Below are 13,867 nucleotides of genomic sequence, written 5' to 3' on the forward strand. Positions count from 1 at the left end.
ATCCTTGAGAGTCGATATCAAAACACGAGCAATGTGGGCAGTACGAGCTATGAACAGCTGACGGATTGGCCATTAAAACAGATCGAGTCAACTCCAAGTTCCTCTGTGCAACTTGCTGTTCTTTCTCTATCTATCTGATCCTCCGAACATGCCATCACCAGGGAATCCCACCCCAAAAACCTGCTAGTTGTATAAACTCCGTTGAAAGGTTATTTGGCTCAATCGCGGGGTTATCTCTTTCTACTACCTCTGCTCTTCTCACACCACAGGTTACGACTCCTTTGTCTCTTTGTCCTCGGTAGCCTTCTCACGCTTCACCCGAAGCTTTGCTACTTCGATAATGTAATGTACTATGCCGCGGGGCCCACGGTGCCGCCCGGCGTCAGCCACAGGATCTGTTCGAGGTTCCTTCAACTTGATCCGTTTCTTGACCGCTTTGACAGCGCGATCGGGTGTTCCAAGCTCGGATTTTTTGCAATTTTGAGCTATTGTGTCACAGTCCCCATGAGTCAATTTCACGCCTATCGCGAGTTCTGTTTGAGGGCCATCTAGAGATTGCTTCTCAGAGGTATGGGGCAATTTCGGGGGCTCTGATGCCCGATCATTAGTCTTGACAAGCTTTAGTCGTTTTGTGGGTGATGCCGGAGCTTCACACACATCTGCTTCTGTAGAAGAACTAGCTTCGTCTTCGTCTGACGAGGAAGCCCGCTTAGCTATGTGTTGAGCGCTTTGCATTCTAGAGGTCATCTCCGCGTCCGCTTTAACTGGGGATGGCTGTTTGGATGGAACAAACGCTTGGCCTTTGCTAGCCGACAATGGAGGAGGTTCCTAGTCAATGTTTTGCTCCGAATATGCAGGCGGAAGCTCCTGAGGCGATTCTGAGGTCTTTGGTGGTTCACTATTGGCGACTGTTATATCTCCATCAGCGTCAAGATTTTCAAACGATGTATCTGACGGCGGTGCTGGTCTTCGACGCCGAGGTACGTCGACATAAGTCTCTTTATCTTCATCGCGGACATAGCAAAGAAAGTATGGCTCTCCACTGGTGCTCAATGTGTTTAAAACTTCAACTGTGCTGCGTTTGACCTCAACGTTGGAATCATTGTATTTACGCCAAACATCCTGTTCAAAGTCGTAAATCCATACCCAATAGTGACCAGACATCAGCTGGCCACGATGGCATATGACTGCATGGAGCCGGTATGGATTGCTCTTTAACTTGGAGTAGTAGTCTTCCAGAGCTACCTCTTTGTCTCTGAGCTCAGAGTCCATCGTCTCCAGAATGGCGGTCTCGGTGTCTTTGATGTCTTTTGGCCTGGAAGGTAGACCAGCTGAGGTCACTGAGTTTGCGCTGGGTCGGCCAACGAGAAGATAGTCGTCATCAACCGTACCATCGAAACTCCAATCCTCTTCCACGACGTTCACACCATCTACCATCTCACTGTCTTCTGTGACAGTTGCAATACTGCCTTTGGCCTCCTCTTCTTGTGCGATTTTCTCGAGGATGGGTCCAGTTGGAATCATGCTCTCAACTGCAGCCTTGGAGGCTTTGATGTCAGATATGCGGCTGGCGATGGCCCAACTCTTGACTCTTTCTCTGAAGGTCGGTGAGTTGTGGGGGGCATCCATGTATCGGTCGAGGTATAGTATTTCGGGAATTAGTACCGGGTTGCCGTTCTTGCTCCCCATAGACTGTGACCGTTGAATGAGTACGTGCAGAACAGGGGGCAGCGTCTGGATGGCTGTATATCGTGAAAGTTTGTCTTCTTCAATAATTTGCTGGTCGAAATTTCGTCCGAGGGCCTCGTACAGTGAGCATGAGCCTTTAGGGGCAGGAAATGCAGTAATAGACCGATCAAAACTAATTTCCTTTTGATAAGTCTTGTCGTCAAACTTCTTGGTGTAATTAATGGTGGTAACGAAGAAAGTTTTCATGATCTCTTCAAATTGAATACCGGTTGACTCGTCAACTGATGATGGGCGTATGGCGGCTTGAAGACGATTGATGATGCTGCCCATTACCTCTTCTACATCCTGCTGGTCGGTTCCAGAAGACCTCTTTTGGTGTTCCAGAGCAGTCAGCACCTTCTGGTCGACCGTTTGTGGCTCCTCGGCATCCAGCATGTTGACATCAGTAGACTCAATATCTTGGGAAGTGCCGTTCTTCGGGTTTTCAACAATCTCGGGAATCTCTATAGGCCTATCACTCGTTCGGCTAATTTTGACGACATCCTCATCTTGTCCAACCTCCATCACTGTGTCAATTACCTGATCTTCAGTGGTAGTTGGAGAGGTCTCCACTTTCTCATAAGAACGGTCAGAATCCTCTTCGACAAGTGTTTGCGAGCTGACTGTACTAGCTGTATCAACTGGGTCGCGGCTGTCATTGACGGTTACAGGAATCATCTCCACATCGTTATTCTCCCTTGCTGGGGGTCCAGGGGGCGGTCGAGTAGGAAGTGGTGGCGGCTGAGATTCAGTTGTTGCTTCAACAGAGCTCTTCGTTTCTTTGAGGAGTGTGCCGGTGGACAATAGGACAGCATTGGCCAGCCTCTGAGACGGACGCGTTGCTACCTTGTCGGATTTTTCAAGATTGTTGAACAGATCTGAAAGCTCCTGTACAACTGAGTTTGGTCAGTTAAGCTGTAGAGGCCTTACCTAGACAAACTTACAAGCCTGAGCAACGACAGCTTCGCCACGATCCAGCTGCATTTTGTTACCACCGAGCAATCGCTCCTTGATTTTCTCATCCGTCAACTCGAGCTTGAACTTGTCATAGTTAATAACGACATCTCGGACCGGTTTGACAGTAAAAAGATATTGCAAAAGGCTGTTGAGGTAGCACGTATTTCCAATATTCTCCAGTCCTACCGGAAGATCAAAGTTCGCAGCTTGTGCGGAGGCGCCGGTGGCGCTGTTTCCACCAGGAGCTGCAATACCATGCATTTCTCGTAGTTCTCCAACTGCGCTTTTGAGACCGGTTGAGTTCGTATGCTCGGCAATCTTCTCCATAGCCTCCAAGTAAGTTGTCTTGGCATCCTTGTCTTTGGCGTTTTGAATCTGTACACTTGATTAGACTCATTCTCTAGGCTCAACAACAGGCGCATATTTCTGACCTTTTCTTTGACATCGTCCAACGTATCAGGCCCAAAGCCGCTGGCATCACTCAAGCCAAGAATCTCTTTCGCCGTGGGTAAAGAGAACCCCTCCCCATACTCCATCACCAACTCTGCCGTGTAGTTATCATCGGATGATGCTTGAGAGATCAGCATCAACATATTTCGGGCGGTAGTAGCACAGCTGGGGTCTTGTGCCACCTTTCGTCGGAATGCCTGAACTATGGATTGTGCCTTGTATTCATTCAGAGGCTGCAGCTCGAAGAATAGCAGAGCCTGGTTTGTCAACCCGCCATCGTCACTGTTTGATTGATTTTGTACTTGGCTCTCGAAGATTGATGATTGAGTCACAGCGTATTCATTGAGCTGTTCGTCGTTAAGGTCATTTGCAATACTCATAAGAGCGTCAATGAGTCCTTTTCGCTTATCAGGAACAATATCCCACTGCCTCTTGTAAGCATTGGCAACAATCTCCTTCGGCTGATTAGGCAAAACTCCCAGGATCTTATAACGCGCAATGTTCACTAAAACAGAGTCCACGTTCGGCACCTCTGCACATCCCAAATCGGCATGTAGACCAGGAGTGCAAAGCTCAGCAGGCTGGCCGCCTCTGTGTATGATGCACTGAACCTCAGATCTCACGTCTTCGATGTACGCTCGATATGTCCCTAAATCGGTAGCTCCAGAGGGGTTATCTGACCGAGGAGGGATTGGCGGTGTGAAAGTCCCTCCATCAACCCCATCTTCCGCTACATCAACTGTTTCCTCGAATTCGAGTTGTCTGAACATTTCAAAACATGGAGTTCCGAAGAGCACAAAGAATCGCTTATTCCTTTTAGAGATGCTCCTCGCGTTCTCCTGTGAAGTGGCCTCAATTATGTTCTTGAGATATGTGTTCAGGTTCAGAGGAGCTTGCAGTGCCCAGTCATCACTTGCCGCGGCGTACCGGTCCGGATCCTGTTCCTTAGCACGGCGCACATTCTTACGAATGGTATCGTGGTCAAGTAATAAGTCGATCCACTCGCGGGTCATGCGAGGTTCTGAGATTTCTAGGGTGACTGAGAACGTACATGGGTCGGCTGAGCATGCAAAAGACTCGCGAGCAACTAGAGGGTAATACTTGTTTCGTTGTCTGTCATCCATGAGTGGCGAAGATTGCGAATCTTGACCAACCCAAACAAGATGATGCCAGGGGAATCTCGCATCACTCGGAGGCCATTGTTCCTGTTGAGGGTTGCATGACTCTTGAGAGTGCCGCTCGTCCCATGACATCTTAAACACAAAATGAAAGTGGCAGTCAACGCACAGCGAGGACAATACCCGCGTTGATTTGGTTGAATAACTCTGGTTACCATTTATCATCAATCGATGGGGGTGATCCCATAGATATGGTGCGTTCAGTTCTGTTTTGCGCAACCGTTCAAAGACATCGCATACAGTAAAGTTGTTGTGCAAGAGTTCATATATCCATCTCGAAGGGTGACATCCTGGGAGCAGTACAGCTAGTTAGCTACCGATCTTGATGCTTAAGATTAATTGTAAACATACCTCTTGTATTTTGATTTGGTATCCTGTCTTTAAGAGGTGTCGAGTTTTGAGTGACAGAAATTCCACTTGTCCCAGGCAAAGAAGCGTAGCTCGTATCTAGATCCTGTGCGGACCTCAGGTCATATCGGCTCGCCATGGGGAGCTACTCAGATGCTTGATTAATCCGCTTGTGTACTTTTTTAAGATGTAAGGTCGTAGGTAATATTGTGCGTTGGAGAAGGGCGTGCTTAGGATTCTAGTTTGTGGATTGCGGGGTGGCACTTGTTGGATTATTCGCAGATAGGGAACCGTGGAATAAACTCTTTGTGCAACATGAAGAGATGCTGTCCACTAAATCAGTGACATGAGTTCGCTGGGAAGATTCGGTTTCGTTTGCGCGGGATTCGTGGGTCGGTGAATGGAAGCAACCTCGGTGCGGTGGCGGTCGAAGCTCTAGTTATGAGGATGAATGAAATCGTACGGGGGTCGAGCTTCGTGCTTATTTGGTCATAGTTTCGTTAACCGAGACCTATGGCGGAAACGACAAATGATAAACGTCAATAAGATGTTGACTGAGAAGAAACAATTTGGATGTTTGGGAAAGTTTGAGGATGCTCGCAATGATGGCGTAGACGAAACGAACGTAGCTGACGCAGTGCTCTTACTTGGCCCAGGTAAGTACCCATGTGATGGGTGATGCAAGCGCTGAGTCAGCACCTTGATTGGGTGGAAGGCTGAATCTAGGGGGCCAATGCGACAGTTTACATGAAGCTTCACTATCAGATACAGAAGGCAACTAGTTTCTATCGTCTTCTTTCTCTTTCTTTTCTTAAATCGCTACGTAGTGTTAAAAGCTGTTTTAATTAAGCTTTGGTTTACATACACCTTTTGGGTTCGCAAGTTCCATTTCCAAGCCAAAAAGTCATCAAATGTGACGCCTTCCATGCGCCAAAATCACACCGAATTTGAGAAGACAACTGACTGTACATATGCCTTTCATCAGCGGCGTTCTCGCTACGTCCTGTTCCACGTCTGTTTCTAGTTCGTAATTAACGGAGCTCGACTACCCCAAATATCACCTGAATCGCATCTTTCCCTTTGTCGATTAATGATTTCTCATATAGGTGATTGGATATCTGACGCGTCCCCTGTTCATGGCATGGTCCAGTGACGACTCAAGCTTGTGCCACTCATCGATACGAAGCAGCACAAATAAGATTTATTGCAACCTGAGTAAATGCCCCTGTTTGCTACGCATAGTTACACAAAGTACACACAACGCCGGCAAATGTCATTCACGTTCGTGATTCTCCTTACAAAGTGTAACATTTGTCTGGGTCCAGAAACCAAGCTCAAACGAAAAGGACGGATGGAGAAGAATAGTCGATATGAGTATCTAAGCAACTTGCCTTCTCAAGAATGGAAATCCGGTACTCTCCTCATTCTTCTTGACTATCACTACTAGCAAACCATGCGGGAAATTGGTACAGGACGCAATAAACTTAAAGATTCCCATCAGCAATCTACTTACTGCTTATTACTTAGATAGGCAGTACAGAAGGCATTCGTTACTAACAAGTTGAAAACACTAGTGATATGTAAACCCCTCTCGACCTAGAGAAGTAAGAGTGTAGGAATGTGTATCAAAATACGGCTTTTGGATTGATAAGATCTATAGGGTCCCAAATGGGGCTTTGTAAAGTTGGGCTCGTATTACGGATAGGTAACTATGCTGGAAACAATACCATCTAGCACCTTGATGCTGAGGCAGGGTTCTCACCAGCAGTGTCGTTGCAATTCATTGCGAAAATATTAGTACAATAATTCAGTTTTATTACGCCAAATCGATTTAAGTTGTAAAAATAGGACAACGTTACTCTTCCGTGGATAGCATCTACAGCAATAGATCTCAGGATATCACGAACACTCATACACAGCGGCCAATCGGAAAACAAGTTAACCCTGCAGATCATCTTTCATTTCCCGCGTCACGGAAAGGCGCCATCCGGCACTAAAGCGAGTTAAAAGACTCAGCGCTTGAGCGGTTAGCGCTCCATCCAACCGCAACAGTCAATTAGCCGCCCATACTGTAAGCCCCTTGTCCAGATTCGCAACCACGCAACAGATTAAGTGACTTCAAAAGTCTTGTGTCCGAGGTTCATGGCCTTTTTTTCTGGAGTATTCGATGCGCTGAAAGCATACAGAAGATTCTCAGCTTTGGCATTTTTTCTTGCAGTGGGACTGTCACTGTGCTGAGTTGTCTCTACAGATGGTGCGGCACTCTACCAGGATGACCCTCCCAGGGCATATCGCGAAAGCCGAAGTATCGACTATCTATAGGAGCTAGTATTGGTTGACTTTCGTTCGGCGCTTAATCCAGGCTGACTTTGTAAATTTAGGTAGTATCAGATCCTTGACGGCCCAGTTATTCCTGTTTCGTGATAATGAACCATCGACCAACATGCATACTCATCTTACCTTAACACGTCTTCTGCTATTTTGATAGAGGTTTTGTTTACTCATCGGATTGAGAGATGTTGGTTCTAAACACTTGCTTCTTATGGAAGGTCCTGCTGTTCATCAACTATGCCCATGATACGATAGTCTTAATGCGGCTGTCGCCCAGCACTTGAGCCTGACATTTCTTCTTCTATCTTCAAATAATTTGGATGGAGAGTGGCAGGCCACTTTTTTCCTTTTTCAATATTAGTTATGTCGAGTTGGGAGACGACAGCCCTTCGGCTGCAGGGCAATGTGACCGCCGACTCAACACCAAGCTCCTTGGACAAGAGCCTACCTCTACTACCAAAGAGAAATGCCAAAGCTAGGACAACTACAGGTGTGAAGGAGGTATCTCCAGAAGAGAAAGGCTACAGGACGAAAGGATGGAAACCGCTCTCGCTGTCAACTCCGATATTACTTGCCGTCATCGCCCTTACGATCCTTCTCGCCATCGCCATCGAGACACTGGCACAACGAAGTGCAGCTCAGGGCGGACTAGCCCTTTCACCCACCCTCCCCGACATTCCTGGGTATGCCAAATTCAGTTACCTCTATGTTCCGACCATCATTGCTGTGTTGTATAGTCTAATATGGAGTTGGATTGATCTAGACGTCAAGCGGATGCAACCTTGGTTTGAACTCTCAAAAGACACCGGCGCTACAGGCGGAGGCTCCCTCTTCTTGGACTATCAATATGAATTCGTGGCCCTTGTGCCTTTTAAGGCCGCAAAGAGCAGACATTGGCCTTCTTTCTTTGCAGGAACAGCCATGGTCATTGTATTTTGGGCTCTTACACCTTTGCAAAGCGCAGTGCTTGGAACAGACGTTGTGTCGCAAACCAAACCAGCCAACATATATACTCGATCTCGGCTCCTTCCTTTGTCCCAGCAGACGCCTCTCTTCAATCCACAAATACTCAACACAGCCTATGCGATTGGCTGGCTCAACCAATCACTCCCTCGTTTCACGACATCTCAATATGCATTGCTCCCTTTCTATGTGAACGACACTAGCACACCTTCCCAGATCAACTCAAATTGGACTACTGTCACCACGAGACTTTCAACCGAGCTAGACTGCTGGCCAGCTGAGGTGGGGCAAGATGAAGGGGCACCAAATTCAACTTTCTACTTCCTCAACGGTCAGGGTTGCAAAGGTAGCATGAACTTTGGGGCGACAAGCAAAGTATCGATGCAATATATTGGTTTCTATGGAAGTCCATATTCCGACTATGCTTTGAACAGTCCGAAGTGTCCGCCAACCAAAAACTCAACTCATCAATTCCTCGCGGCTTGGGTTAAGACTACGCCTGTTGAAGGACGTCTGCAACCGTCGTACAATTTCACGGCGTTCTATTGCCAACCTCAGTACTATAAGCAGAGAGTATTGGCAACAGTGTTATCAAGTACTTTTGAGCCAAGGTTTGAGGCTCTCAGTCCTCGAGAAATTCTACCCGCTTCTGAATTTAACTCGACTGCCTTCGAATTTCTCCTGGCGAACGGTGTTGAAGAAAACATCGTAGTTAGGGATTTTCCATTTAACAGGGTTGTCGAGCAGACCCCTCGCCTCAATATCACTAATCTCACTCACCCTGTTTCTAATATGATTGGATTTGCGATGGCAGGCCACAGTATTCCACTTGATGACTACTCATCGTTCAACACCTTTACGAAAGCACTCAACGACGCTCACCAATACGTTTTCTCCGCTGCTATAAGCAGCCTCTTGATGAACGAGACTGGGGGGTTCAATCGCACAGCAACGGTAGAGTTTCATTTGACTGGTGTAGTGGTTAGCAGGACTTTTGCAATCGCGGTTGAGGCTACCCTTCTCCTTGTGGCATCTCTTACTTCTTTAACGCTGTGGTACTGTCGAAAAATTCCAAGTAACCTACCAATGAACCCCTCTTCGATTAGGAGACATATCGACATTTTTCGGAATAACCCACACTTACTCAAAATGTTCCAGCCAATGGATAGTTCCAACGACAAGGACCTTGCAGAGGAGTTCCAGTACGACCGATTTCGATTACTCTATGATCATCAGGCAAAGTCCGCCAAGATCTCCGTTGAAGATATGCCGTTCACTACGAATGAGTCGAAGGAGAACACAGCCCCAAAAGGATATTACGAACCTGTCAAGCCTCTTGTCCTGCGCAAAGGCATTGGCTTACTCTTTGTTGCTGTTCTTATTGGTGCTATAATTGTGCTTTCTTACTTCAAGCAGCAAGAAATGAGATTAAATGGTTTGTCAACGCATCTCGGCTTATTTCCTTCGTTCTGGGTTAGATATGCTGACTCAGAAAGGACTACATCGCCCGTCAGAGAACTTTGAAGTACTCCAACTTCTTGAAAATTACATCCCGACGGTTTTTGCGACTTTGATCGAGCCTTTATGGGTTCTCCTTACCCGACTTCTTTGCGTTTTACAGCCTTTTCGGGATCTGTGGGCAGGAAAAGCAGAGCCGTCTCATTCGATCGATGCTACTTACACTTCGATACCACCGCAGCTTGTGTTTTGGAGGGCCATCAAGTCGAAGCACTTTATTCTTGCCTTAGTCTGCTCGATGGCTTTCCTCGCCAATCTCCTGGCAGTCGGCATGGGTTCTTTGTTCAACGAGGCTCCAGCTACTGCACTATATCCCACGACCATGCGTCCCGCATATGCAGCAAGATTCGATAACTCTTCAGTATATGACCTCGACTTATTCCTCAGTCAGAATCTCATATCCACCACTCAGTATTCAGATCATCTGTATATCGCCTCCGCCAATTTCAGTTCGGGAACTGCCCTTCCTCCATGGGTTACTAAAGACTACTACTTCCAGCGCCATAACTTTACCAGCAGCAACGAAGGCAACCCGGCCGATACATTCAGTCTCGAGGCGAGAGGTTTCGGGGTTAACGCGAATTGCAGTGCAGTGCCTAAATTTCAAATTCCGGTTTTCAAGACAGCTGAAGAGTTCCCGGGTGGAGAATCACTCAACAAGAGTTTTTGCCGGCGACAAGTCTTCATAGATAACGCCGCAAGAGATATACGGGAGAATATGGCCAACCGGACGCAAGGGCTGTCTTCCGCTCAGTTCTGTCATACATTGATTTCTGGTAGCGGATACACGCCTTGCGACAAAACCCTCACCCTTGGGTGGGCACGCACTGCTAACGCTGAGAACATTAATGGTACTATGCATACCAGCATGTTGGTATGTTATCCAGTCTTCGAGACAGCGATGTTCAACGTCACAATCGATCGATCAGGCAACGTCCTATCATACAACAAGACTACCAGAGTAGAAGGGGAGTTGAACTACGACGAATCGCGAGACCACACTGACAGGATCTTCGAAACCTATAATCGTCAATGGAACACATTCAATACCTTGTGGCAGAATGACACTGTTGCACGGGATTGGTTCAATTACTTAATCGTTGTTCTCAATGGATCAAGATCAGCCATCGATCCTGAACAGCCAGTTCCGAACCCCGAGGCTTTACGCCCGATCGCCAACGAGATCTACCGTCGACTGTATCCGATTTTCTTGAGCCTCAACGAGCATCTCTTTGTATCGAATGGGAAAGAGACGTCTATTACTGTCTTTCGTTCGACGGAAGAAACTAGAATCTTTATGGAGAATGCATCATTCATAATTACGATGGCAGTGCTTGCTCTCAACACAGTCGTTGCCATCGTCTTCTATAGCCGCTCTGTTGCGTTTGTGCTCCCGCGTATGCCAACCACCGTGGGTTCAATATTGGCTTATGTTGCCCCGAGCAGGCTAGCAAGTCAAGTATTCTTAAATGCACCGGGCCAGGCGAGCCGAACTCTGAGTTTTGGGCGATATATTGGAGTTGATGGCTCTGTTCACTTAGGTATCGAAAGCGATCCTCACGTTGTGCATGTAAGTCCATCGTCTCTGGAGAGTGGAGAGGGGTTCTTTGGCCGGATGCGGAAGAAGCTGTGGCGCAGGAAAAATGATTCAAATCAGAATGGGACGTGGATATAGCATATCGTTTGTGAAATATCATTTCTTGGCTGAAGCCCTTCTCGAGAGAACTGACACACCTTCGCACCAATATCATCGATTTGATTTTTAAAACGCTTCTTTAACCAAATGCATTTAATTTGTTCAAACGGATTTAGTGGATTAATCACCCTTCCTCACCTCATACTTATCAACTTATAGTCAATGGTAAGTGGTGTCCTAGTTACCAAGCACAAGTGTAAACTAACAACATTTTACAACTTAAGACTTACAAGAGCTTTAGAAACTCCTTAGCACATGTGAAGGAACAGGGCAAGCACATATGTTCAAAAGGTACAATGATATAAGTAATGAAATTGGAAGTCGTTCCTTCGTTGTCCAAAGTACCTTAGTTTAAGCTGCTTCACAAAAAGCAAGCCTCATGCCCAGCAAAACGCCACAATCCGCCTATTCCCCTAAAATATTTAAGTTACAAGAAGTGTGCAATGAAGGGGCAGCTTATGAGTGAGCACGAATAGCTCGGCGCATATCCCTCTTGCCTCGCTTCGTGGTCATAGCAATGTCAGCACCTTGACCGGGTGTGCATGTGACACCAGAAGAGAGCTGTTGAGCGGTAGTCCAAGCACCACTGGCGCAACGCTGGAAAGTCGATCCACCAATGCAGTTCCACTCGCCCTCGTTCGTGCAAGCAGTTCCAGCAGCAAAGCCACCGCTGCCAGAGCCCGAGTCGCCATCCTGGGAGCCCTCGCCGGAGCCTGACCCAGAACCTTCCTTTGGGTTTTCGGGAGCAGCAGGTGCCTCAGTAGCAGAGGGCTGGGAAGCTGCTGGTTGGGAAACAGTGATGAAGGCGCCACCAGGAATTTCGGATGCACCGCCAGAGCCGGAGCCGGAGCCGGAGCTAGGAGAAGCAGCAGGCTGGGTAGGTTGGGGCTGGGCAGACTGAGTAGGCTCAGAACCAGAGTTACTCGTAGGTTCAGGAGTGTCGTTGCCACCGGTGGGCGCAGAAGTGCCATTACCACCAGTGGGAGCAGATCCCGCCTCTGTCTTGCAACCAGTACCATCAGGTGCACCCCAGGCCTCGGTAGCTCCATTGAACTTATCGACGTCGTTTCCTGGGTTGGGAAACACGAGGTCCTTGGCGCTAGGAGTCTCACATTGATTACCGACATTAGCGACAAACATGTCCGGAAGAGTGTTGAGGTGATCCTTGGAGCCGCCACTGCCCTCAATGGTGACAGCGGCACAGTTCATGTACATCTCGCGGTTACCGATCTTGTTGAACCAGGTCCAAGCAAGAGTGTACTCGCCGGCCGCCAATTCTTTTGGAATGGTGAAATCATATTTATAAGGGTCTGGAGCATCGGCGTTGTCACCCATGTTGCCTTCTTGGCCCTTGGCAGGGCAGCCTCCCTCGATGGACTTGATGACTTTCCAGACAGAATCCTTTGTCGGGTTCTTGTCTGTGGTGAGAGAAATTTGGCACGAGCCACCACCATGGACAGCTTGGCCAGTGAAGGAAAGCTGCTGGGTGCTGCCTTGCTTGTAGACGTTATCGCCAGATCCATCATTGACCTTACCCTTGCAGGGGAAGTCAGAGCCGTCTGCGGCCAGGGGAAAGTTGTTGGGGTTGCCATAAGGCTTGGGGTTGGCCATAAGCATATGAGCACTGGCAAAGGAAGCCATAGTGGCGATAGTGAAGGCCTTCGCGAACATTTTGAATGGGTTGGTAAATCTAACGTTCCAGACGATAGCTTTGGTGTTCAGATTGTGAGATTGTCGTCAAGACAAGAATCGAGTGATATGGGTATAGGACTGAAGAATCGTAGCTCGATTTGAGTATGAGTGAAGGAAGGGTCGAATTGCACCAGGCAATACGTGAATGTCGTCGAGACAGAAGAAAGGACTAGCCTTTGGAAAGAAAGAAGAAGGAATGGAAATGTCGTTGAGACAATCTCACTTTGAAGGACGGGCTGGAGACTTTTGAAGTCGTTGGTGAAGAGGAATGGTAACACGGGGAGGAAACGGCGTCTTATATGGACTTGAGCTCGCTCGATGGACTGGCCACCAGTGTTCTGATGGCAGACATCGAGGCAAGGAGATTCCGTGAGCGGGAGAAACGCCCGCGAACGGACGCGGCTGCATGCGACTCAGAGGCGATCATAGTGGACCTTTCTCCGTATAGCCAGGGAAGAGTCAACTTCTAGTAAACATGCATAGCCACTCAGGTTTCTTCAATGCAATTGCTGAGTCTCGTTTCGAAGCAAGGCGGAGGTGTTAGGCCCGGAGGACTAAGAGACGATTTGCAGCAAGCGATGCATGATAGGCTGACGACAATGTTTCAAGACTCATCTGGTCACGAAAGGAAAGTGTGAGTGGACTGGACCCATGCATACCCCGGAGGAAAAGACGAGGTTTATGCCCCTGACTAGCGATTCGTGTGTTTGCAGGGAACCTGTCCTGCCTGAAAGAGGGATCTGTATGGAAGACGACAACGGATCTATTGCCGTCGCCCTTGTTCAGCTGCGAAGCCCCTGTGCGGTTTGTTCAAGCGCCTTCTACAAGAATGATGAGCCACTCGATGATTTGTTGCTTGTGAACGGTTCTATGCTGTCAGCTTAGCGTAGGCCGCCCATACATTCTCCTTGGTGGCAAGGGAGCTTAGTCGGTGAAGTAATGACTGAGAAAAGAATATGTGGTAGGGGCGCAAGGGACTCCAGTTGTGCGACCACCAATCAGGCCC

The 13,867-nt window shown here is 47.9% G+C and overlaps 4 protein-coding genes; 1 reads left to right on the plus strand and 3 right to left on the minus strand.

Moving 5' to 3' along the window:
- Positions 1 to 270: 270 nt before the first annotated feature.
- FFUJ_13279 (uncharacterized protein) lies at positions 271 to 747 on the minus strand (the record flags this gene model as incomplete). The annotated part of the gene is made up of 1 exon (XM_023575947.1): positions 271 to 747. The coding sequence occupies one exon, from the start codon at positions 745 to 747 to the stop codon at positions 271 to 273; it is 477 nt and encodes a 158-aa protein (XP_023429177.1).
- An 81-nt stretch (positions 748 to 828) lies between these two features.
- Positions 829 to 4,388, minus strand: FFUJ_13280 (related to ubiquitin carboxyl-terminal hydrolase 2; the record flags this gene model as incomplete). XM_023575948.1 has 3 exons in its annotated part: positions 829 to 2,624; positions 2,673 to 3,060; positions 3,117 to 4,388. 3 exons carry the CDS (start codon positions 4,386 to 4,388, stop codon positions 829 to 831), a joined length of 3,456 nt encoding a protein of 1,151 aa, XP_023429178.1.
- Positions 4,389 to 7,355: 2,967 nt separating this feature from the next.
- FFUJ_13281 (uncharacterized protein) lies at positions 7,356 to 11,148 on the plus strand (the record flags this gene model as incomplete). XM_023575949.1 has 2 exons in its annotated part: positions 7,356 to 9,390; positions 9,452 to 11,148. The coding sequence occupies 2 exons, from the start codon at positions 7,356 to 7,358 to the stop codon at positions 11,146 to 11,148; spliced, it is 3,732 nt and encodes a 1,243-aa protein (XP_023429179.1).
- A 477-nt stretch (positions 11,149 to 11,625) lies between these two features.
- Positions 11,626 to 12,840, minus strand: FFUJ_13282 (related to spore coat protein SP96 precursor; the record flags this gene model as incomplete). The annotated part of the gene is made up of 1 exon (XM_023575950.1): positions 11,626 to 12,840. One exon carries the CDS (start codon positions 12,838 to 12,840, stop codon positions 11,626 to 11,628), a length of 1,215 nt encoding a protein of 404 aa, XP_023429180.1.
- Positions 12,841 to 13,867: the final 1,027 nt, after the last annotated feature.

Source organism: Fusarium fujikuroi, chromosome FFUJ_chr04 (genome assembly GCF_900079805.1).
Source record: "Fusarium fujikuroi IMI 58289 draft genome, chromosome FFUJ_chr04".
NCBI lineage: Eukaryota > Fungi > Ascomycota > Sordariomycetes > Hypocreales > Nectriaceae > Fusarium > Fusarium fujikuroi.